This window comes from Panicum virgatum, chromosome 5N (genome assembly GCF_016808335.1).
Source record: "Panicum virgatum strain AP13 chromosome 5N, P.virgatum_v5, whole genome shotgun sequence".
In the NCBI taxonomy this organism is placed as follows: domain Eukaryota; kingdom Viridiplantae; phylum Streptophyta; class Magnoliopsida; order Poales; family Poaceae; genus Panicum; species Panicum virgatum.
In genome coordinates, this window is record NC_053149.1 from 56,236,353 (window position 1) to 56,259,753 (window position 23,401).

Consider the following 23,401-nt stretch of genomic DNA (forward strand, 5'->3'; position numbering starts at 1 on the left):
AAACTCTGCTAGTTATTCAATTGCAACTTTTTAATTTGCACACGTACTCGCCGCCTCGCGCGTGTCGCGGCTGCCGCAGTGCTGAACTCGACGAGTCGTGGTAGATGTACACTTGCACAGGCTAAGTTTGCCGGCCTCTTGCCGTCGCGGACGCAAACTTGCCCGCGTAAGTCGTGATAGAGATTTGCTTCTGCGCCGTCGTGGTCGTGGCTGTTAACTTCAAGTTTGTTACGCCGCCGCCGCACAGGCGGATTCAGCATGGCCATGTTTCCTTTCCTCTCCGTAGAGCATCTCCATTAAATTACCTAAATTTTTTTAATATTTTTGATGATTGAAGATGCTATAACAGATTATCAATTCAATCCTCATTATCTAAAAGTATTTGGTAATCATCAAAACACACCTCCCTCTCACCTAAATGAAGGTGATTTTCCCTCTATCCTATTTTTAATGATTGAATTTTGGTAGTCTGCTGCAACAACCATTACCAAAAACTGCAGGTCAAAACTACTTCCTTAGATAGTTATTGGTGATGGAGAAAGAATATTTTAAGTATGTGGTATGGATTATGTGTAATTTGTTGGAGAGGCTCTAATTCCTTCTCAGGTATGGATAGGGGTGGTAAAGGGCCCAATATTTTGAACTAAAAAATCTAAGGATCGGGCCCTAAAAGGGCCGGGCTCTAAACATATGTATTTTTGAACTAAAAATTTTAAGGGCTTTATTGGGCTGTGAAGAGGCCATTAGGGCCATGGCCCATTACCACCCCTAGGTATGGAAGGTTCACAAAACTACTTAAGACAAATGACACAGAAAGAAAAGCAAGGACATAACAGTTTTCGAATTAAAGTTTATGGTTAACTGCATTTGGGAATGCAGGGCACCCTGCTTTTGTCCTCTGCCCGTCTCATCGGTTTACGAGCAGTCAAAAAAATATACATCTTGCATACTGTCACGAGGTCCGCCTCACTCAACTTCAGAACCAAACCACCTTCCGGCTTGGTACTACTACTACTACTGCCTCCTAAGTACTCCTACTAATTTTCCTCAAGTTATAAAACTGCATCTGGGTGCGAGAGTGGATAGATGAGTTTTTGGCCAATTCCTTAATCCCCATATCACAAATTGAAGTCTACAATCGAGGTTTGTCACACATTCGTAATTTTGATCCCCAATGTCCAAATTGTTATATAGAGGCACATGTGGTTGTCATTGCACACGCTGATGGCCATCAAAATTTATTTTGACGCAGGCACACGGTTCAACGCAGACAAACTCTATTGCAAAATTAGATTTTAAATTCAATGTACAAGGTGAAATGTGTCCCCCCCCCCCCCCTATCACGTCATTCCGTACGATAGCGGTTGGACGCGCCCGCATGTTTCATTTTCGTTGAATCTTTAAGCACCAGAAAAAAATAAACATCTTAATACTTAATAGTGTCGACACTATGTGATAATCTTCATGATTTTTTTGAGGGTCAACAGGAGAGCATCCCCATCTGATTTATTTTATTATGACCCCTAATGGCCCGCGTGATAATTAAAAGTTTTACATCTCCCTCCTAAACCGACGGGGACCCTCCCCAACCTCCATCAACATGTCCTGTGTTGCTGTTCCTGCGGATTAGCTGTTCTTTGTGCTCTTATGTTGGTCAAACTTAGTTTGACTGCATCAAAATTATGTCTATACTTACTTTCTTCTTAATGAAAAATGTGTTCAGTCACGTCCCGAAAAGCCGTCAGTGAGATCCCAAAACTTCTCAACATATTCTCGTAGGCCCCATCCCATGCTGCTGCTGACACGGTATATACCCCTGTCCGACACAGTTCTCCACCTACATCCAGATATTTGCAGGCAGATCCTTTCGTGCTGCTTTAATTTGCCGCACTACGGCACTGCACCGTGATTGCGAAAGCAAGGACAATCATACAGCTCCTGAGAAGCTGGTTGGTGATACTTCCAAGAGAATCTCCAATTCTTCATGAGAGAAGATTCACTATTTTTATTCAGTGCACACCAGTAAAATGGAGCATATTTCTTCAGGATTTACACGCTATAACCCAAATATATATCTGGCAGCCTTTTCAATCCCTTTAATTTCCAAAAAAAGGAAACAAAAACTGAAGCCATCCAGTATTTTGATCAGTAATCCTGTATAGAATGAGAGCTGCAGTGACCAGTGAGTATCATGTTAGCCCACCATCAAGGACTGCAGAAGCCTTGGAGACCGCCCTTGCGACCCTGTAAATCTCATGCTGCAGCGACCGCCAGGATTCGGTTGTGTTGGACTTCTTGGCCTTGTCCATGGCCGAGACGATACCGGGGAATGCTTTGGTGCCCCAGTCATCCTGACCCGACGATGCATAGATCTGCCGAACAAAAACGATGAAATGTGTTGTCAGTGTTTCAACTTCATAGTTAAGAAGCGCACATCAAGCTGCGAGGCAGTAGCTGTGATAGTGAAACGAACATGGCACCATTTATGCCATTTCGAGTGATTTTGGTGATCGAATGACAACACAACACTTGGACTAATATGATTGTTAAGATGACCATTTTCAGGCTTTTAGGTTCAAGTGATGACAAAGAGAAAGAGAAAATAGGCGTAGCAAGGCCCGAAGGGCCGCCCCTACGGGGGTTCCGCTAATCGATTAGCGGACGGGGGTCGAGGGGGAGCCGCCCCTCGCGGGTCTCAGGGCAGCGCCCTGAAAGCTCTTCGGTCAGTAGCACCGGAAGAACCGACGCATGAGCATCGGTGCATCCGATGGTTGTCGGAAGAACCGACGCAATGGTATTTTGGTGCAGAAGGAAATCGAAGCCAAGTCAGCTTATAGGCACCGGATGAACCGATGGTTCAAAAAGGGGCATCGGTGCATTGGGCGTACTGTGTTCCAGAGACGATGCAAGTCGCGCAAGAGCCAAGTCTTCAGCACCGGTTGAACCGGTGAAGCATCGGTGCATACCATCGGTGTAATGACGTCAGCAGAAGAGGAGAATGATGTGAGTGACCGGTTTAACCGACGGGAAAGCATCAGTTCAACCGGTGGTCACTATGTCAGCTGTCAGGAGCTCAACGGCTACTTCGGGTATTAGAGTGACCGGATGAACCGACGCTACCCCAGACAGAGGCATCGGTTCATCCGATGATACGCAGATTTTCTGCTGACTATTGGAGCAACGGCTACAAGACTTGGTAGCCTATATATACGCCTCACCCCGGCCATTTGAAGATTGCTGGAGTTGCTGGACATCCCACACACACCCAATAACATCTCCAAGCCATTCAAGAGCATCAAGATCATATCCTTAGCCCTTAGCACACTTTGAGAGTGTTGTGTAAAGGTTAGCTCTTAGTGAGTGTGATTGCAAGGCCTTGAGCCTTTGTGCTGTGGTTCTCTAGTGAACCAAAAACAAGAGCTTGGTGCGCCGGCACCTTGGAGCTTTGAAGCTCGCCGGCAACGTCATCGACCCTCTGACTTGGTGTGGAGCGGCGACGACACTTTGTGCGGGGGACGTGGAGACCCCATCCTTTGTGGAGAAGCTCCTTAGTAGAACCCGGGGCCAAGGTGATCGTGATTGTGTTCACGGAAGAGACTTGGTGGCCGAGTAGCAATACTCTTAGTGAGTGCTACAACAATGTGGATGTAGGTGTGCCTTTGTGGCTAACCGAACCACGGGATAAACACCCGCGTCAAGAGTTTGCTATCTTCTATCCCGCTCATTAAGCTTCCGCATTCCTTACTAGCAATTTGTGTGTTTTACTTTCATAGAATAGTTTCTTGATAGGAAAGGCTATAGGTTGCTAAACTCTTTTGGGATAGGGGTGTCGGTACCCTGTAGCAGGGATACCCACTCTTACTGCAGCAAGGCAGGACCCGCGTAGTTATCCGTAACTACGCGCAAAGGACGGAGTAGCCAGGCCCCACGGGTCAGGCTCTTTCCTCACCAGGCCAACGGCCCCGGACCCGTTCCCTGCCTGGGGATGGGTCCGGAGACGCCACGTGTCTCTAAGGAAGGGAAGCTCCAAGCTGATAGCCGAGGCCTCGGACCCCCCATAGGGGTCCGGGACCTCCTGCGTCCATCCGGACCCCCCTTACCGCGTGGGGGTCCGGAGCCGCCACGTGTCCCGGAGGCGCGGGCGCGGGCTCGTGCGCGAGTCCTCCGCTAGGAGACTCGCCCACCCACCGCATTTAATGCGGATGGTTGAGGCGTGCTCTATCGCCGCGGCACGCGGGACAGCCTTTGTCAAGCCTCACTGTGCACTGCGTATTACCAAGGTACACAGTGCAGCCGCCTGTGCCGCACCCGCGCAGAGCCCGTCTGCAGCATTAAATGGATACGACGGCACGGCACTTTTCCATCATGCTGCCTACGCCGCAAGCTACATAGCCCGTTCAGCTACGTGGCAGGCGACGCCACTAGCTATGTCTGGCATCGTCCTGACAAGACAGCGCCTGGACATGATGAACGAGGGACTCCAGGAGCAGGCAAGGGATTCCAGGAGAGAGATCTCCTTTGCCTGCGACGCCATAATGTATGAACAGTACGTTATTTTATACTACATCGTTGGGCCCACCTGTCGGGGTCCCAACAGCCATGTACGCGCCTCCCTTGAGATATAAAAGGGAGGCGCTCGTTGCGCACTACAAGCTCTCCAGACACACAAGCTCTCGCGAACTCTCTCACTCTCGTGGGAGGGCAATACAACACACAGTGGACGTAGGGTATTACGCTCCGGCGGCCCGAACCACTCTAAATCTTGCTGTGTTCATCGTGTTCTTGAGGGAGATCTAACTAGGACTAGCTAACCCCCGAGTACACACCCTCTGGGCTAGGGCGGGTGCCTACCGCCACCCGGCTGTGGTTTGCAGCACCACGACATTTGGCGCGCCAGGTAGGGGAACAGCTAGTCGCAGTTCGTCTCTTCCTCGCCCGATGGTTCGGGTGGACGACGTGGAGATGACGGAGGGTGTGGCGTCCTCCACGCCACACGCCTCTCGTGTCCCTGCTCCAGGGGCAATTGTGCCCGTGGAGCAGCCACCGTCGGCGGCGGTGCGCGCTGCTCGCCGGCAAGAGTCAGGGCGCCCATCAAGGGCCCCCTCACAAGCTGCGAGCGGCGGAGCGCTGGCAGCGGCTAGGGAGTTACTTCGCAACCCCCCGGTTGAAGCAGCCTCGCCAGACGCCCTGAAGCAGTGGCGGGACGACGTTGACCGTCTCCTCCACCTGGCTCAGGCCTCCCCCAGTTCTGCAAGGACTGGGCAACGACCTCCGCCCGGCAACGCGGTGGTACCTTACCGCCAGCGTCAGGGCGGTGCATCGGTGTCCGTGCGCTCCCCTACCGTGAGGGGGTGCACGAACAGAAGACCTGCGGGCGGAGCTCAACCGCCGACGCGCGGGAGAGGATGCCCGCATCTTCGTCGAGAGGGCGCGAGAGCGCCGTCTTAACATTGAGGGCCGCAACCTCAATGCCGACTTGGACGTGGTGGCACCCAAGCCCCCGGTGAACGCCCGGATACAGCCAGGCGCACCAGTTGCTGGGGTGGGCTGCGCTGCGAAGGTGGAGCACCTCCGCGCAGTGGCATGGCCATCCAAGTTCCGTCCCCACCTGCCGGAAAAGTACGACGGTACCACTAACCCGTCGGAGTTCCTGCAGGTGTACGTTACCGCCATCACAGCGGCTGGTGGTAACGGCGCCGTCATGGCAAGCTACTTTCATGTAGCCTTGTCTAGGCCAGCCCGGACCTGGCTCATGAACCTCACACCTGGGACGATCCAGTCCTGGGAAGAGCTCTGTGCGAGGTTCACAGCGAACTTCGCCAGTGCGTACCTGCAGCATGGTGTGGAGGCACACCTTCACGCCGTGAGGCAAAAACCTGGAGAAACGCTCCGGGCCTTCATCTCGCGCTTCACCAAGGTACGGGGTACCATTCCTCGTATCTCAGATGCATCTATTATCACTGCTTTCCGCCAGGGGGTACGTGACGAGAAGATGCTCGAGAAGCTGGCGACGCACGAGGTGGAAAGCGTCACTACGCTTTTCTCCCTGGCAGACAAGTGTGCCAGGGCCGCTGAGGGCCGTGCATGGCACTCAGCCCCCCAAGACGGAGATGCCAAGGCTGGCGGCTCTGGTGCTACCGCTCAGGGCGGTGGCAAGAAGAAGAAGAAGAACCGGAATCGCGGGGAACCGCAATCTGGCGGACCAGTCATTGTAGCAGCAGCGCCAGCGGCGGCGCCGGCTGCAGCAGCAACGGCTGGGGGCCAGAATGCACATGGCAAACGCCCTCGCCCGCAAGGTGGAAGCGGAGGTTCATGCCCAGTGCATCCCACTGCTCGCCACAGCGCCGCTGACTGCCGCGAGATCCAGAAGCTCGCGAAGTGGGTCAGTGGGCGGCGTGAGCAGTCCTCCAAAGACGGCTCACCGCCTCCTCGCCAGCGGGCCGGCAAGGAGAAGGCCTCCGACAGCGGGGCCACCGCCGGGGAGAAGGAGCTGGGGTACCAATCCCCCGCTCGAGAGCTGAAGGGCGTCTACCACGACGACTACTCCGATTCCGACAACGGCGACCGCCGCAAGAAGCTGTACGTAATGTACGGCGGAAGCTGGGAGCTTGTCTCCCGACGGGACGTGAAGACCCTTCGCCGGGAGGTCCTTTCGGTGAAGCCGGGGGTCCCGAAGGCGGCGCCGCACCAGAGGTGGATGAACACCACCATCTCTTTCGGGCCATCCGACTGCCCGGAGAATATGGCCGGAGCTGCTGTACTACCTGTAGTCACCGCTCCTGTCATATCCAACGTAAGGCTCTATCACGTGCTGATTGACGGTGGGGCCGGCCTCAATGTCATCAGCTATGCAGCATTCAAGCAGCTGCAGATCCCGGAGTCCAAGCTGACTCCCTCTCGCCCATTCTCTGGAGTGGGCCCACACCCGGTGTTCCCTCTGGGGAGCATCACATTGCCGGTTACGTTCGGGACCGAGGAGAACTTCCGCACAGAGAGCGTTCTGTTCGATGTTGCGGAGGTGAACCTCCCGTTCAACGCCATCATTGGCCGACCGGCACTCTACCGCTTCATGGCCATTGCTCATTACGGGTATTTGGTCTTGAAGATGCCTTCCCCTGCCGGAGTCCTCACCGTGCAGGGTGACCGCACCGCTGCCGTCGCTGCAGTTGAGAGACTGCATGCTCTAGCTGCAGAGGCTGCACGTTCCGAGGCGGATCCATCCACCTCGCAACCCAAGGCACCTGCAAAGGCTCCCAAGGTCCAACTGTCCGATCCGGACCATGTTCCCGTGAAGACGGTGCAAATTGGAGCGGACTCCACCAAGACCACCCGCATCGCGGGGAACCTGGAGGAGAAATAGGAAGACGCGCTCATCGCTTTCCTCCGGGCAAATGTCGAAGTGTTCGCCTGGGAACCGTCACAGATGCCCGGGATCCCCAGGGAAGTGATCGAGCACAATCTGAGGATCTACCCCGACACCACGCCGGTGCGCCAGAAGCCTCGGAAGCAGTCCGTGGAGCGACAGAACTTCATCCGCGAAGAAGTCCATAAGCTCCTACACGCCGGCTTCATCGAGGAGGTCCACCACCCCGAGTGGTTGGCCAATCCGGTCGTCGTCCCAAAGGCCAACGGGAAGCTTCGGATGTGCATCGACTACACCAGCCTCAACAAGGCATGTCCTAGAGACCCCTATCCTCTTCCGCGTATCGATCAGATCGTGGACTCCACCTCCGGGTGTGACCTTTTGTCTTTCCTAGATGCATACTCTGGTTTCCACCAGATTCAGATGTCTAGAGAGGATAGGAAGCATACTGCCTTTGTAACAGTAGATGGGCTTTATTGCTACATTGTCATGCCGTATGGTCTAAGGAATGCCTTACCCACGTTTGTACGAGCTATGAACAAAACCTTCTGTAATCTTATTAGAGATATTGTTGAGGTTTATGTCGATGACATTGTGGTCAAGACTAAAGTAGGGTCAACACTAGTGGAGGACCTATCCCTCGTCTTCGACCGGCTCCGCGCCACGCGCACGAAGCTGAACCCAGAGAAGTGCATCTTCAGCGTCTCAGCAGGGAAGCTGCTGGGTTTCCTGGTCTCACATCGAGGCGTCGAGGCAAACCCAGCCAAGATCAAGGCGATCGAAGCGATGAGGCCTCCTGGCCGCATCAAGGACGTCCAGAAGCTTACTGGATCTCTCGCTGCCCTTAGCCGCTTCATATCGAGGTTGGCTGAGAGGGCCCTTCCCTTCTTCAAGCTATTGAGGAGGTCCGGTCCATTTTCTTGGACCGAAGAGGCTGAACAGGCCTTTCAGGAGCTGAAGCAGCACCTCACCTCGCTGCCAGTATTGGTGGCTCCAGAGCCCGGTGAGCCGTTGTTTTTGTATCTTGCTGCGTCTGCGGAGGCAATCAGCATGGTGCTGGTCGCCGAAAGGACGGAGCAAGCTCGCCAGGGGGACACCAGGGTCTCCCCGGCCAAAGATGGTGAGCCGGACCCCGCACAAGGGGGTCCGGAGGAGCCTTGTGCCAGTGGGAACCCAGAGCCGCTGGGGGCCCAAGGACCTGATGTGGTGGATAAGGGCGAGCCGGACCCGGTAACCAGGGTCCGGACCGTCCAAAAGCCAGTTTACTACGTCAGTGAAGTCCTCCACGAGGTGAAGGCCAGGTATCTTGAGACGCATAAGCTTATCTATGCAATACTTATTGCGTCCAGGAAACTGCGCCACTACTTTCAAGCACTCCGAGTTGTCGTAGTGACCTCTTACCCGTTAAGAGCGATCTTGCACAACTCCAACGCCACAGGCAATATCGCCAAGTGGGCGGCAGAGCTGGCCGAGTTCCAACTGGACTTCTAGCCACGCCATGCAGTCAAGAGCCAGATCCTGGCTGATTTCATAGCGGAGTGGACTCCTTCCCCAAGCAATTCTGGGGGTCCAGTCGTCAACACTGGACCCCCGGAGCCGGAAATCAGGGCACCAGTCTTCACCGAGCCCCACTGGACACTTTTCTTCGACGGGTCCGCCCGCGAAAAGTGGGCTGGAGCTGGTGTGGTCCTCATCGACCCAAACGGAGATTAGCTGAAGTACATGGTGCACCTTGAGTTCAAGGCCACCAACAACATGGCGGAGTACGAAGCTCTGATCTTTGGCCTGACGCAAGCCCTCTCATTGGGGGTCCGGCAGCTTCTGGTGAAGGGGGTCTCCCAGCTAATCATCAAGCAGGTCCGAGGGGATTGCAATTGCAACAATCCCCAGCTCGCGGCATATCTCATACACGTGAGGAAGCTCGAGAAGGACTTCGACGCCTTGGAACTGCAACACGTTCCCCGCGAGCACAACTCAGCAGCAGATGATCTCTCTGCGAGAGCATCTACCTGGGCATCCGTGCTCGAGGGTGTCTTCGAAAGACGGCTGCTGAGACCTACCGCCCAGCCTGCTGAGCAGGGTGAAGGGGATCAAGCTAGCACCTCGAAGCCAGCGGTCCCGGCAGCACCCCGGCGCCCTGGTATGGTGCCCGACCTGGGCCGTGTGCTCTGTTGAGGATCCTAGTGACCTCACAGAGCCACCCCCACCTACTCAGGGAGCTCCCGATGCATGGATCTCCAGATCCGGGACTACCTAAAAGATAACATCCTCCCTGATGATGATGTGTCCGCTGAGCGCATTGTCCGATTGGCTAAACGCTACGCGGTGGTAGAAGGCGATCTCTACCGCCGTGGCGCCAACGGTGTCCTCATGCGGTGCATTTCCCAGGGAGAGGGCCGCGAGTTGCTCGCGGAGATCCATGGAGGCGAGTGCGGAAGTCATTCCTCCTCTCGCACGCTTGTTGGCAAGGCCTTTCGGCATGGCTTCTACTGGCCAACAGCACTCCAGGATGCGGCTAAGCTGGTAAGGTCCTGCAAAGCATGCCAATTCCATGCAAAGCAAATACACACCCCGGCTCAAGCTCTGCAGATGATTCCGCCCTCATATCCATTCGCTGTGTGGGATGTGGATATCCTGGGGCCATTCCCCCGGGCTGTCGGCGGGTACCGGTTCCTCTATGTCGCCATCGACAAGTTCACCAAGTGGCCGGAGGTTACCCCTGTGGTGAATATCACTAAGAAATCAGCAGTCGCATTCCTCAGGTCCATTGTGTGCAGATTTGCCGTCCCAAACCGCATCATCGCGGATAACGGGACCCAATTCAAAAGCAGACTCTTCCAAGAGTACTGTGAGGACATCGGCATCCAGCTATGCTTTGCGTCCGTAGCACACCCCCGCAGCAATGGACAGGTTGAGAGAGCGAATGCAGAGATCCTCAGGGGACTCAAGACCCGCACCTACAACTGCTTGAAGAAGCATGGTGCCAAATGGGTTGACGAGCTTCCATGCGTACTATGGGGCAACCGGACCACACCCAGCCGAGCCACCGGGGAGACTCCGTTCTTCCTGGTCTACGGGGCTGAAGCATGCCTTCCCCCAGAAATTCACCTGGGCTCACCACGGGTCCAGGCCTTTGACGAATCCATGCAGGAATAGCTGCGGTGTGACGACATGGACTTCGTTGATGAGCGAAGGTGGTGAGCAGCAATCCGAAATGCATGCTACAACCAGGCGCTCCGGCGCTATCATCAACGGTTCGTGCACAGTAGGGAGCTCCGGGCTGGCGACCTCGTCCTCAGACGGATCCTGAGCCGAGCAGGGCTCCACAAACTTTCCCCCAGCTGGGAGGGGCCCTTCAGGGTTACAGAGGTATGCCGGCCCGGATGCGTTCGCCTCGCCACAGAAGATGGAGTGCCGCTGCCCAACCCATGGAACATAGAGCATCTGCGTAAGTTTTACACCTAGGCAGAGCTGGAAAATAAACTTTTCCTTTGTAATAAGATAGAGTTACCGTGCGGCCCATAGCGGTTGGGGGCCACCCTCGTAAACCCGACCTCTGGCATCCATCGCACCGTCGGCTAACACGCGGCTCAGAACGGTAGAGGCCCGACCTCGTAAACCCGGCCTCTGGCATCCATCGCGCAAGCCATGTACATCAAGATTGCAAAGGAAAGATTTTCTCCTAGTTCTGTCTTTGAGTCAAGTTAATTTTCGCAATTCGATTCTCGAAGTTTTCACCTTTCTAACCCCCGCGGGAACCTCAACTCTTGTTGCTACAACTAAGATCTGAATTGAGCTGCTGGACTGCCGTACAGATCCGGACCCTCTTGCTGCTGGAGAGGAGTCCAGACCCCTAGGGACCTACTCTGGAGAGCGGGTGCTTGTTTCCTGGGGTGGGCCGGAGCCCTGTGTAGCCGCTTAGCTAGTTCCGTACCAAAAAGCCTACACACTCCACCACCCTGTAACGAGTACTCTAGTACCTGGAGCCGGGTAATTAAGGGCCCGGACCCTGTTCCAGCTCAAGAGTTGGTTTCCTAAGCCCAACACGGCATGTCCAGTCCTATATCAAAGGATCGAGTACAACAAAGTGACCTTGCCCACTGCTGCGAGAGGCATGAGACGATGAAGCCAGGTCTGGAAAGATCGTGCTGTTTCCTGGAGTGGTCCGGAGCCCTGTGTAGCGCCTTAGCCTGGTCCCGTACCCTAAGCCTACGCACTCCACCACTCTGTAACAAGCACTGAGCAACCTGGACCTGCGCATCTAGAGCCCCGGACCTTGTACCAGCCTGGCACTAGTCAGGGATGAGTCCCGCGGGCTTGCTACTAAGCTGTAAATTTGAGGTGGTACACAGGTTAAGTCCTGACTGGTGGTAGCCAGCCTCAAACCATTGAGCCTACCTACCAGGGGGTCCTAGCATCCGCTTCAAAGCTTTCATGTAGATCAAGGTCCAGTCTCAATGGTAGACAGACTCAAAACAACTGAGTCTATCTCCCAGGGGGCCCGGAGCATCCGCTTTGTCCCAGACATCATGAATGGATTCTGCATGCGTCAAACAGCTAAGTTGCAGTATCATTGCTACTGTATAAGTGAATTTAATTCTTCTCCCTGTAGTTCTATATGCTACACAGGGAACAAGACGTTTGCTCATCTTACAAACTATGCAGCCATATGCCCAAGGAGGTCCGGAGTATCTTCTACGGCTCACGTGGCAGACAGGTCCAATCAACTGAACCTATCCGCCAGGGGGCAGGGCGCCGGGGTGCTGTATACCGCAAATCAGCAACTAACAAACAGCTAAGTTGAAGTTTCTTCTATTTCAAAAAATTTCAGTTAGTACAATGTTTGTTACATAGTGCAAAAGGAAAAAGATACAATGCCCAGCTCAAGGGTCTGCAGGTTCCCGTTTGAAGTAGGCGGCAACGAAGTCGACGACCTCTCGCACGCTGTCCCGAGCGACGGCCTCCGTCTCCGCTACAGGGCCATTGACCACGGGCGCCAGCGAAATGGCCGGGTCGTGGCTCCGGAGGCAGGTCAGGATGTGCTCCGCCACCATCTGGATCAGCTCGCGGCCCTCGGTTTCGAGCTATCCAGCAAGGACCGGCCCCAGGCACTGGAGCCTATCCGAAGCAGAATTCAGCACTGGGAAGGCGTCAGCTACCGAAACTGGCGGCTCCGCCACCTGGATTGGGCTCAGTCCAAGTGGCACCAGTGCCAGGCTCGCTTCGGTCGCCCAGTCAGCGATCCGCTGGGCCTCTACACGCTGGTCCTCCTGGTACTTCCGGACCGCCTCCTGGATCGCCTCTCGCCCCTGGGTGTCCAAAGCCGCCTTGGCCACCTCCACCTCGCGGGACCTCTCCTCGAGCTCGCGAGACCTCTCCTCGAGCTTGGCCTCCCTCTGCTTCGTACACTCCTTCAACTTCTTGAGCGAGTCTCGCTGGCGCCCAAGTTCCTTCTCTATGCCGGTGGCGTGGGCCTCCCGCTTGGCGAGGGATTTCCGGCCCTCATCCAAATCCGCCTCGTCGGCAGTCAGCTGGCTGGCTCTCTCCTGCAGTTGCTCGCGCCATCCCTGCAGAGTCGCAGAGAAGACGTCGAGCTCCTGCCTCCGGACCTCGAGGTCCTGGCTGCGAGTCTCCAGCTCGGACTGCTGAGCCGCGAGACGAGTCTCGAGGTCGGACTGCTGAGCCACGAAGCCAACAACCTCCAAGGCGAAATCCTTCTCCCGCTGCACCAAGTTTTTCTCTCGGTTCGACACTGCGAACTCCCGGTCAAACACCTTCTTAAGGTTGGCTCGGTAGGCCTCTTGGTCCGCCTTGAGCTTCGACCGAGCTTCCGCAGCACGGGAGGCTTCAGCCTTTGTGTGCGCTTCCAGGCGGGTGTGCCAGTCGGAGAGACACTGGCGCTCGCTCTCCAGAGCAGACCACTCCCGTCGGAAGGCCGCCTCGGCGGAGGAGGTTGCCTCCTCGATCGACCGCCGGACCTGAAACAGCACCTGGGGGAGGAGAGTCACATCCTCCTACGGGAGTTGGAGCTGCTGGAGCCGCCTGCCAAAGACCACCTCCAACTCCTCCTCTGCAACAGGACCGGAGCTGGGGGTGGGGGTTTCTGCTGCAGCACTTGTCTCCGCCGCCTCCGCTGCCGCCGTGTCGGGTGCGGCTGTGCCCAGCACCGGCGCCTCCGCCGCCGATGCGTCGGGTGTGGCTGCGCCCAGCACCGGCGCCGCCTCCGCCACCGCGTCGGGTGCGGCTGTGCCCAGCACCGGCGTCTCCGCCGCCGCCGCGTCGGGCGCGGTTGCGCCCAGCACCGGCGCCTCCGCCGCCGCAGCGTCGGGGCAGCGGCGCCCAGAGCCGGCATCTCAGCCGCCGCGACGTCGGGTGCGGATGCCCCCAGCGCCTGCGCCTCAGCCATCGCTGCGTCGGGTGCGGCAGCACCCAACACCGGTGCCTCCGCCGTCGCTGCGTCGGGCGCGGCTGCACCCAGCACCGGCGCCCCCACCGCTGCTGTGTCTGCTGCCTCTGCCGCCGCAGCATTGTGTGCTGCTGAGTCTGGAAATAACGCGCCTGTCAGCATCATGTCGCGCACCACCGGGCTGGCATAGGTCGCTGTACCTGAGGGTCCCGCACCCGCCGTCGCCGTTGCCGTCGTCACCGAGGCCGCGGACGCCTGGGTACCAGCCGATGAACCGGCAATGGTGGAAGAACTGCTAGGGCGACGACCCCTGGCAACAAAGTGGAGAAGCCTTAAGCAAAAAAGCAGAGCACCTGGCACAAGGGAATAGAGCAGGATAACACTAACCCAGAAGTACCGGGCACCCAGCGTCCTCGGAGGCCCGGCCTCTTCTCCTGCAGCAGCTGCTGCTCCTGCAGCTGCGATGCAGGCGCAACCCGGGCTTGCTCCTGCTGCTGCTGTCCCTGTGGCTATGGCACGGGCGCGACCCGGGGTTGCACCTGTTGCTGCTGTGGCCCCTCCCGCGCCCGCTGCAGCTGCTCCTGCGGCTGCTGCTGCTGCTGTTGCTGCTGGCGGGAGGAATTCCTCGGCGGTGATGGTGGTGGTGCAGTCGCCCCAGAGGACCCGCGAGGGCCGGCAGCCCGGGAGCTACCCTGGCCCGCGCCCTCGGAGGTCCTCTGGCGCTTCGCGTCGGACTCCGAGACCAGGGTCCCATCGCCCCTGAGTAGCCTGCGCCGGCCTGCATCTCCCGACGATGCACCGGATTAGTGTAGCTTGATCCCCGGACGCACCAAGGATCCGGAGCCCACGGTTCGGGTCGCCTCCGGTCTGGCGTGGGGCCAACCCCCCGTCGTCCAGAGTTGGCAGGGTAGCCAGCACCGCCACCCTCGCGGGGTCCTCGCAGAGGGGGACTATGCACTGAGGGAGGATCAGATTCTCCGGAATGAAGGCGTCTCCCGTCACGTTCCGCACCAGGACCTCCAAGGCTTCCTGGGTCAGGTCGCTCCCCTCCCCACGGTGGGTCCTGCTGCAGTCGTTGAGGCCGGTGTAGTTCCACGCAGGACGCGGCCGCTGCTTCAGGGGAGCGATCCGGCGCTTCAGGAAATCTCCAAGCACATGCCACGAGGTGAGGCCGCTCTCCACCAGCGACCTGATCTTGCCCAGCACGGAGTCGAATTCCGGCTGTAGGGACGGCTTGGCCCTCCAGGTTGCGCGATCGGAGGCGGGCCCCTCGGTCGGCAGGGCGAGACGCTCGTTGGCTTCGGTGGTGGCGACCACCCAATCCGTGCGCCACTACTCCCACTTCCCGCCAGTGAGGCCGGGAATGTAAGGGGTCGGCAGGTCACTCCTTATCTGGAAGTAGTACCCCCCACTTCGTCCTTGCTCCTTCCGGACCTCACCAGAATGAAGAAGTAGCGGAAGAGGATGACGCAGGGCCGCACTCCCACGAACATCTCGCACAAGTGCACGAAGATGGACGTCAGGAGGAGGGAGTGGGGCGTCAGGTGCTGAAGTTGGAGGCCGAAGTCTTCCAGCAGCAGCACCAGGAACGAAGAAATCGGCAGTCCCACGCCGGTGGAGATGTGCCAGGTGAATAGCACAAACTCCTCGGTGCGGAGGTTGCCAAGGGGAATCGAGCCTGCTCGGACCCCCCCAGCCGGTCTCCTGAGCACTCCATCCAAGCAGGCGGGGCACTGTGTTCAACTCTCCCTCGGTCTGGAAGCGGCGGGGATGAACAAGGGACGCCATCTCTCGGTGGAGCGAGGAGCAGCCTGCGTAGGGGAGAAAGGGGCAAGGAAAGCTCGAAGGCAAAAGGGCGCAAAGGTTGGAAGGAAGAAGGCGAATGCGGAAAATTAACCGCGGAATGCGGTTCGCCCCATTATAAAGCCTGACTCAACCGGCGCATCCCGGAACCGTCGCCGGAACCCAAACGACGCCCGCGCCTGGTGTTAACCGCCCAGTCCATGACATGGGGGCCCAGGCCCACCTGTCGGGGTGAGCGGGTAACCAACAAGGGTGCGAAAAGATGGGATCTGAACCGTCGCCCGCGCGCGCGGAGCGAGTCGGAAGCTGAGCTGGCGTGCGCGTATTAAGCGCTGGCATGGCCGAGCTTTTCGGGAACTGCGTCGGTGGTAAATGATCCGTTTACTCCGGCCGCAACAATGCCGAGCGTCGCGCGCGTGACTAGGTGAACCACTGTGCGTGGGGGCCATGAGTCAATAAGCCGTTGCGATGTGATGAGGCAGCAAACAACCCGATGGATGGTCAAAGCCGGTCAAGACCCCTGCAGCAAGAAGCTTCAAGCTATGCAGAGCCAAATCACAGTAGTGGTCCCACCTGCGGGTTCGTACCTCCCCCAAGGTGGGCCCGGGGGCCACTGTCGGTACCCTGTAGCAGGGATACCCACTCTTACTGCAGCAAGGCAGGACCCGCGTAGTTATCCGTAACTACGCGCAAAGGACGGAGTAGCCAGGCCCCACGGGTCAGGCTCTTTCCTCACCAGGCCAACGGCCCCGGACCCGTTCCCCGCCTGGGGATGGGTCCGGAGACGCCACGTGTCTCTAAGGAAGGGAAGCTCCGAGCTGACAGCCGAGGCCTCGGACCCTCCATAGGGGTCCGGGACCTCCTGCGTCCATCCGGACCCCCCTTACCGCGTGGGGGTCCGGAGCCGCCACGTGTCCCGGAGGCGCAGGCACGGGCTCGTGCGCGAGTCCTCCGCTAGGAGACTCGCCCACCCACCGCATTTAATGCGGATGGTTGAGGCGTGCTCTATCGCCGCGGCACGCGGGACAGCCTTTGTCAGGCCTCACTGTGCACCGCGTATTACCAAGGTACACAGTGCAGCCGCCTGTGCCGCACCCGCGCAGAGTCCGTCTGCAGCATTAAATGGATACGACGGCACGACACTTTTTCATCATGCCGCCTACGCCGCAACCTACATAGCCCGTTCAGCTACATGGCAGGCGACGCCACTAGCTATGTCTGGCATCGTCCCGACAAGACAGCGCCTGGACATGATGAACGAGGAACTCCAGGAGCAGGCAAGGGATTCCAGGAGAGATATCTCCTTTGCCTGCGACGCCATAATGTATGAACAGTACGTTATTTTATACTACATCGTTGGGCCCACCTGTCGGGGACCCAACAGCCATGTACGCGCCTCCCTTGAGATATAAAAGGGAGGTGCTCGCTGCGCACTACAAGCTCTCCAGACACACAAGCTCTCGCGAACTCTCTCACTCTCGTGGGAGGGCAATACAACACACAGTGGACGTAGGGTATTACGCTCCGGCGGCCCGAACCACTCTAAATCTTGCTGTGTTCATCGTGTTCTTAAGGGAGATCTAACTAGGACTAGCTAACCCCCGAGTACACACCCTCTGGGTTAGGGCGGGTGCCTTCCGCCACCCGGCTGTGGTTTGCAGCACCACGACAAGGGTTTTCACACTAGAACAACCTAGTTGCACATCTAGATAGCATGTTTTAGTTTAAGTTTTTGTGTAAACTAGTTGGAGCCATAGATCTAAGTTTTATTAGTGCCTAATTCACCCCTCCCCCTCTTAAGCTAGAGCACCCGATAATTTTCAGATAGGCTGATGCTCTGTCACTCACCATATGCTTGTACCATGGTCTGCCGGCGAGTCCCTCTCGGTTGGTGAACGCTCGCTCAGCCATCATCAACCGGTCGTTTATCTCCCTGACTTTCAGTGTGTACTGCCTTGTCTTTAGGCTCCAGTTTTCTGCTTGCAGCAACTACGCGCAAAGAAATTGTTTCAAAAAAAAAACTACGCGCAAGAAATGAGGGGTTTTGATTGAAAAGAGTTTCAGTGAAAGCTACACATCTGAGTACCATCAGACACGTTAGGTCTCACCTTCTTCTCCTCATGAATTTTAGTGGCTGCGCTCTCAAGCTGCCTGATGGACTTCTGTAAAGGAGATAAAGTGACAGGGAATCCCTTACATTTCTCTGCGATATCTTTTGCGCATTCCTGCAATTACAAGATGATAGATAATCGTTTCATATCTCAAGCATTAACACAAGTTTAACAGAAAGCAAATCATGTGTCTCGAATGTGAGTAAGTGGTACCTCCAATTCGGACGCGTAAGAGATATAATTGAAGGGTATGATCTCATCGTCAGCAAGTTTCAGAGCAATCAAACCCCAGACGCTGGCCACTGCATGATTATGTGAGGAAAATTGGTTTGCCAGTGCTTGGGATAAACTTGAAAGCTTTCGAGAGAAAATAGATGATTCAGTACCTGCAACATGCCTGTGGAACAAGGGGTCTCCAAACCTCTCCACCCAAACATAATCATCATACAGAGAGTGGTAAACAGGGTATTCTTCAACTGCAAGAGAAATTATGTTACATCAACTGCTAGATCTGTAATAGCAGATATTAATAATACAGATTTTTTTTTTGGTTCTGGGAAGCTATGATTCCAATTTTGTGAATTTGTTCATCACGATACTGAAGCGATCAAACAGACAGGAACGACTGATGTTAATGCTTCAGATACAGTTTCACTTACACAGTCCGTAAGACATGTCAAGTGTTGGGACCCCAACATGCTGGAGAAATGCTGCAAAATCAGTTCCAGCACCAGCCACTCTAGTTATCTGAAAAAGGAAAAGAAGCCTATCACTTCAGCACGTGACGACAATAGCTCTCAACCACTGGAATTTTGCTCTTTTCATCATTCATTGGACCCAAAACAGGAGTTATAGGTCATTTTCATTGCTAAACGTACCGGTGGATGATGGCGCATCATTGTGTCATACAAGGTTTGAGATGGTTCATCAGGATCAGGTACCTTCAAACAGAGAAATGATAAAAAGGTAAATTTGCTAGCTCCATAACAAAGTGATGTGTGCAAATTAGGAACAGCCCGGATAACCATTTTACTCGCTTCTTTGATAAACTCATCAAGTTGAGGGGTTGCACGGGGTTTAAGACCCCCAGGACCAAACACTGATATGTCCACGTTCAGGTAAGCAATAGCTCTCGAAGCTAGAGTCACGTTGCCACTGGGTATCCAGTATCCATATCCAAATCCATACCCGTATTATTTGGGGAGGGTATGGGTTACCCATTTACTTGTGGATAGGGGTAGGGTAATAGAGGATATTACCCGTTTCACCCGTACCCGGTCAAAGTTTGCCAGGGCCAGCAATCCGCAGCAAGAAGTTGCGATCCCCTTTTCATGCAAGGCAAATTTCTCTCTCGTCAAGCACAGCTCTTCTCTCCCTCTTACTGCATGAAGATCTCGCAACTAGTATCTGCTTGCTTCGATTGGGAACTCCGGTGGTGCGGCCGAGGCCTTAATGACCGGATTGGGCCTCTGCGTGGGTGGCTGTGCTGGATCCTGCCATGGACAGCAGCCTTGGCGAGCTGCTCTGCCGCATCGACGACACGGCGTGGTCCACGGAGGCGACGCGGCTGCCGGCGTGCTTGCTCGAAAGCTGCTGGCGGACGCCCGCAGCAGCCGGCCTCAGGTTGTGTTCTCGCCGGACAAGGGGGTCGCCGGCAGGTGCCGCTTCCTTCGGGTCGGCCTGCTCGAGGAGAGTGTCGTGCCCGTCAGCCGCACAAGCGAGGAGGTCGTCTTCTCCTCGCCGTCGGCGAATGCCTGGTCGGAGATCCTCCATGGCAGAGCAGCTCCCACCTCCCACCTCCGCAGTGGCTTGAATTCGATTTGCTCTTCCCACGGCACCAGTGATGCCAATCTCCATGCTCGCACCAATATTATGTCGACGAGGTTAATCTCATCTTCTCTCTGGTACCCGTTGGCTTATCCATGCCTGTTGGGTATTACCCTACCCGTTTAGTGTTGGATAATTGGGGATGGGTAATTTGTGGGCATGGGTACGGGTGACCCGTGCCTCTCCCCAACGGCATCGTGAAGCTAGAGTGTCCATGTTCTCCTCGACCCATTCAGTTGACCCGATCTGAGACATTGTATAGATCTAGCATGAATGGTTGTCCATCTGCCATGTGAGCAGAAACGGATATGTGAATTAGCGAGCAAAAAGGTACCAGAGCAAACTCTTCCGTGTCCCAACTGCACAGGATTATCGTTCGTCTAGGCCTCCACCCTTTTGCTTGTAGCTTGGACAGCCGCTCCGCGATCTATAGACAATGGAAGGAAACTGGATGACTTCAGAATTTTGTTCTTTGAAGAACGGGATAATTGATCACTAGTTTTGCAAATGCACAGAGGAGAATTCCCTAAATTGCCTAATATATGTCATCAAAATTGCTCTGGATTCTACATGCTACTCAGGAGTGATCACCTCAAGCATTGCTGCTGTTCCACTGTTTGGATCAATTGCTCCAAATGTCCACGCATCACGATGGTTGCCTATGATCACGTGTCTGCACATACGTCAAACAATATTAAGCTTTGTCAAGTTTCAAGATGCCCATGTGCCACGATGGCTGGGATCCAAACTGTGCGAATTTGACAAAACAACAGACCAAAGAACCACAGTTCGGTCAAACAAATCTGCAGGGTATAAACATACTACTCGGTGTCGACTACAAGAACTGGGAAAACAGAATATGGTGTGCCCAATTGACAAGAAAGGGTGCGTGTGTTGTGTTCCACTTTGTAGCAAGGCTGCTGCCATTACACAAAATTTTGCAAATCTGTACGAATTAGGAGAGATTAGGTACCTGTCAGGCTCTTCTTTCCCTTGGATCACCGCATAAACATTTTCGATGGTTGCTAAGGTCTCGTTTCCCTGAAACACGCAGTCAAATAGTCAACAAATTCGCACTCCAATTCAGAGGGGATAGTACCCGACAGATAATGGTTGCGTTGGGCTCCGCTGAGCCACTCACAATGTAGGTGAGATTTTTCCGGGAAACCAAAAATCCTGTTTCTCGGCGGGGTCCGGTTTTTTTACTTATCGCTCGAAATTTTCGGCCCTTTTGAATATCCGCCCAAACCAAATTGGTGCAGCCAAATATCAGGCCACCCCGCTGCCTCCTAACACTAAATCTTATTCATATTCCATTCCCCATCTCTCTCGGTCCCTCCACGACTTCATAGGAAGCCATGGCGATAGCGGTGGCCATATTAAACAGAATGTTTGTTGTGGCAAGAAAGTCATATTTATATGCATTGTTGTATCTTGTTTATACTATTAGATTGTTTGGAAATAATCTAGGTTACTTCCTGCATAAATTGAGAATTTTTTTCTAAATTTCATCCGAAATCAAAATGGCAAATCCGATAATTTTTCGAGAAATCCGATAAACGCGTTTCTCGCTGACCTCCGGTTTTTTTTCCTTACCGGTAAGGAAAACCTTGGATTCAACACGGCCGGGCCGGGGCCAAGTCGGTACACGGGCGCGCCCTCGCCGCCCTGCCACTTCGGCGGCGCCACGTCGCCGGCCATCGCCTTGAGGATCGTCTCGCCGTCCCTGGCCGACACCGGCAGCGCCGGGATGCCGGGCATGGCCTCGCTCCCGCTCAGGTCCTCCGCGCTCAGCCGCTCGCAGTCGTCCCCCGCCGCGCACGACGGCCACATCGACGTGGTCGGGTCGCCGTTCCCGTAGTACAGGGTCCCCACCTGCACGCCGGTCGGCGGCAGCCACCGCGCGTCGGGGAACCACTTCCGCTCCGCCCCCTTGGCGGCGCTGCCCCCGAAGTCCTTGGCGTCGGTGTACACGATCGCGGCGGCGGCGCCCGCGGCGCGCGCGTTCCGCACCATGTCCTCGCAGTGGATGTCGCCGTACCGCACGAGCGCGACCTTGCCCGCGACGTCGACGCCGCGGGAGGCGAGGTAGGCGTAGTCCTCGTTGTGCCCGTAGTTGGCGTAGACGACCTCGGCGGCGACCGAGCCGGACGCCGAGTAGGCGAAGTACATCGGGATGACCTCCGCCGAGGCCTCGGCGAACGGGTCGCTTTTGTAGGTCTCCTGCACCAGGGAGAAGGGCCTGGCGGCAAGGCCGCTCGCCGCGGCGAGGGTGAGGGAGCGGTGGGCGGGGTAGGAGAGGAGCACCGAGTAAGGGGTGATGTGCGCGGGGAAGGAGAGGGAGGAGAACGCGTGGAGCACGTAGCGTGCCGCGGCCGCGTTGGCCTCGGTGCCGGCGACGTGGGGGCGGAGGGTGAGCGCGCGGAGGTGGGCGGCCGCGGTGGCGTTGGAGCCGAGGGTGAGGAAGAGCGCGTGGTAGCGCGACGAATTGGTTGGCTCGAGGAGGTGGTACGACGCGACCAGAGCCGCCGTGACGGCGAGGAAGGTGAGGAACCTGCGCCTTCCGGCTGCGCTGCCGCCGTTGCCGGCGGCGGGCGTGGGAGACTGGAGGAGCGGCTGCCGCTGTTTGACGGAGCGAGACGTGGCCATGGCTGCGGCGGCCATGGCGCGCGACCCCTGGAGGTGGAAATTGGGCAGTGAGCGGACACCCACTGTTAAATCTTAAGAATCGAAACCTGGCTCAAATCGGGAAAAACTACTGGGCCACGTCGCGTCCAAAACATCAGCCGTTGGATTCCTCATCTAGGGTGGAAAAAGCACGTACACGGGCCGCCTCTCGGTCATCTTCCAGATGCTTCGCTTGCGGTCTCCCCTCGGCCCGCCGCTTTCTCTCCCTAAGGCCGCGCCGGCGCCCGCGCGCAGGGTTCGTAGTGGCGGCGCAGCTGCTACTTCGCTGGCCTGCGCACATCTCCGCCCGGCCCTACCTCCTCTGCGATCGCCTGCGAGCGACCCTGCGACCCTGTCCAACCGTTGCGCTTCTTTCCGGCCTCCTACGCGGCTGCGTCCCTATCCACCTCCTCGCTTCTCCCGGCGGCCGTCTCCCATGAGTGCCCCTTGGATATCAACCAGCGACAGAGGCCATGTCCCGCCCGTGCCTAGGCCTGCAGGATCCCGGACCGCTGCTCCTTGGGGTGCCTCAAGAACGGGTCCGCGCCAAACGCCATGGAGCACGGCTGGACACCGCCGGCGCCTATCGACATGAACGCGAAGCCGGAGAGCAGCCACGCGATTTGCCTCGCCACCGGCGGCGCGCACTGCTCGCTGTCGTTGCACGGAGGCGGACGAGCTCCGAGGATCGTGACGCTCAGCCACAGGGAGACCATCCAATGTGAAGCGAGTGAAGAAACGAAGGCGATGGCTTCATGGCGTTAAGAAACTCCCTTGCTTCTGCCGAGTGAATTGAAGAAGAAAGGCAGTGAACCTCCGATCTCTGTGCACTTACAATACGAGGCTGTTCGACCAAAATTAGAAGGCTGCTGAGACAAATGAGTGTTAATTTTACCCTGTTCTCCTGAACTCTCGATACAAATTATGGTATTCTGTATTCAAGCATTCGATTCAGAGTTTCAAGAAAGGGCAAATCACTATGGATTCTAGCAGCTTAAACACTTGTTACTTCAATTCCCATTCAGGTTTGCAGATTGGAGTACAAGTCTAGCCAGGTTTTCATGAATTGTTTTCTGAAAAAAAAACTTTCAGTTTTCAGATGACAGTACCTACCTATATCAATAATTCCTAATAGAGCGAACCAAGAAACTATGAATCCTCCGAATGCAAGAGCTTACCTTATAACATGCCTAAAAAATAGCATAGGAAACCGTAAATGTTGTA

At 56.0% G+C, this 23,401-nt stretch overlaps 1 protein-coding gene across 2 annotated transcripts; it reads right to left on the reverse strand.

The window, feature by feature from the left end:
- Nucleotides 1-1,957: 1,957 nt before the first annotated feature.
- LOC120673641 (probable glutamate carboxypeptidase LAMP1) lies at nucleotides 1,958-22,209 on the reverse strand. Of its 2 annotated transcripts, XM_039954586.1 has the most exons (14): nucleotides 21,127-22,200; nucleotides 20,652-20,665; nucleotides 20,484-20,551; nucleotides 20,102-20,183; nucleotides 19,845-19,937; nucleotides 19,721-19,756; nucleotides 18,709-18,828; nucleotides 18,562-18,624; nucleotides 18,343-18,430; nucleotides 18,070-18,159; nucleotides 17,897-17,985; nucleotides 17,681-17,797; nucleotides 17,421-17,561; nucleotides 1,958-2,372 (listed from the first exon to the last, which is right to left on the reverse strand). In XM_039954586.1, the coding sequence occupies exons 1-14, from the start codon at nucleotides 22,172-22,174 to the stop codon at nucleotides 2,190-2,192; spliced, it is 2,232 nt and encodes a 743-aa protein (XP_039810520.1). In that variant the 5' UTR covers nucleotides 22,175-22,200; the 3' UTR covers nucleotides 1,958-2,189. The 2 variants fall into 2 exon arrangements, with proteins under 2 accessions (XP_039810520.1, XP_039810521.1); XM_039954587.1 differs by lacking the exon at nucleotides 1,958-2,372 and having other exon boundaries at nucleotides 17,453-17,593; nucleotides 21,127-22,209.
- Between the last annotated feature and the right edge of the window lie 1,192 nt (nucleotides 22,210-23,401).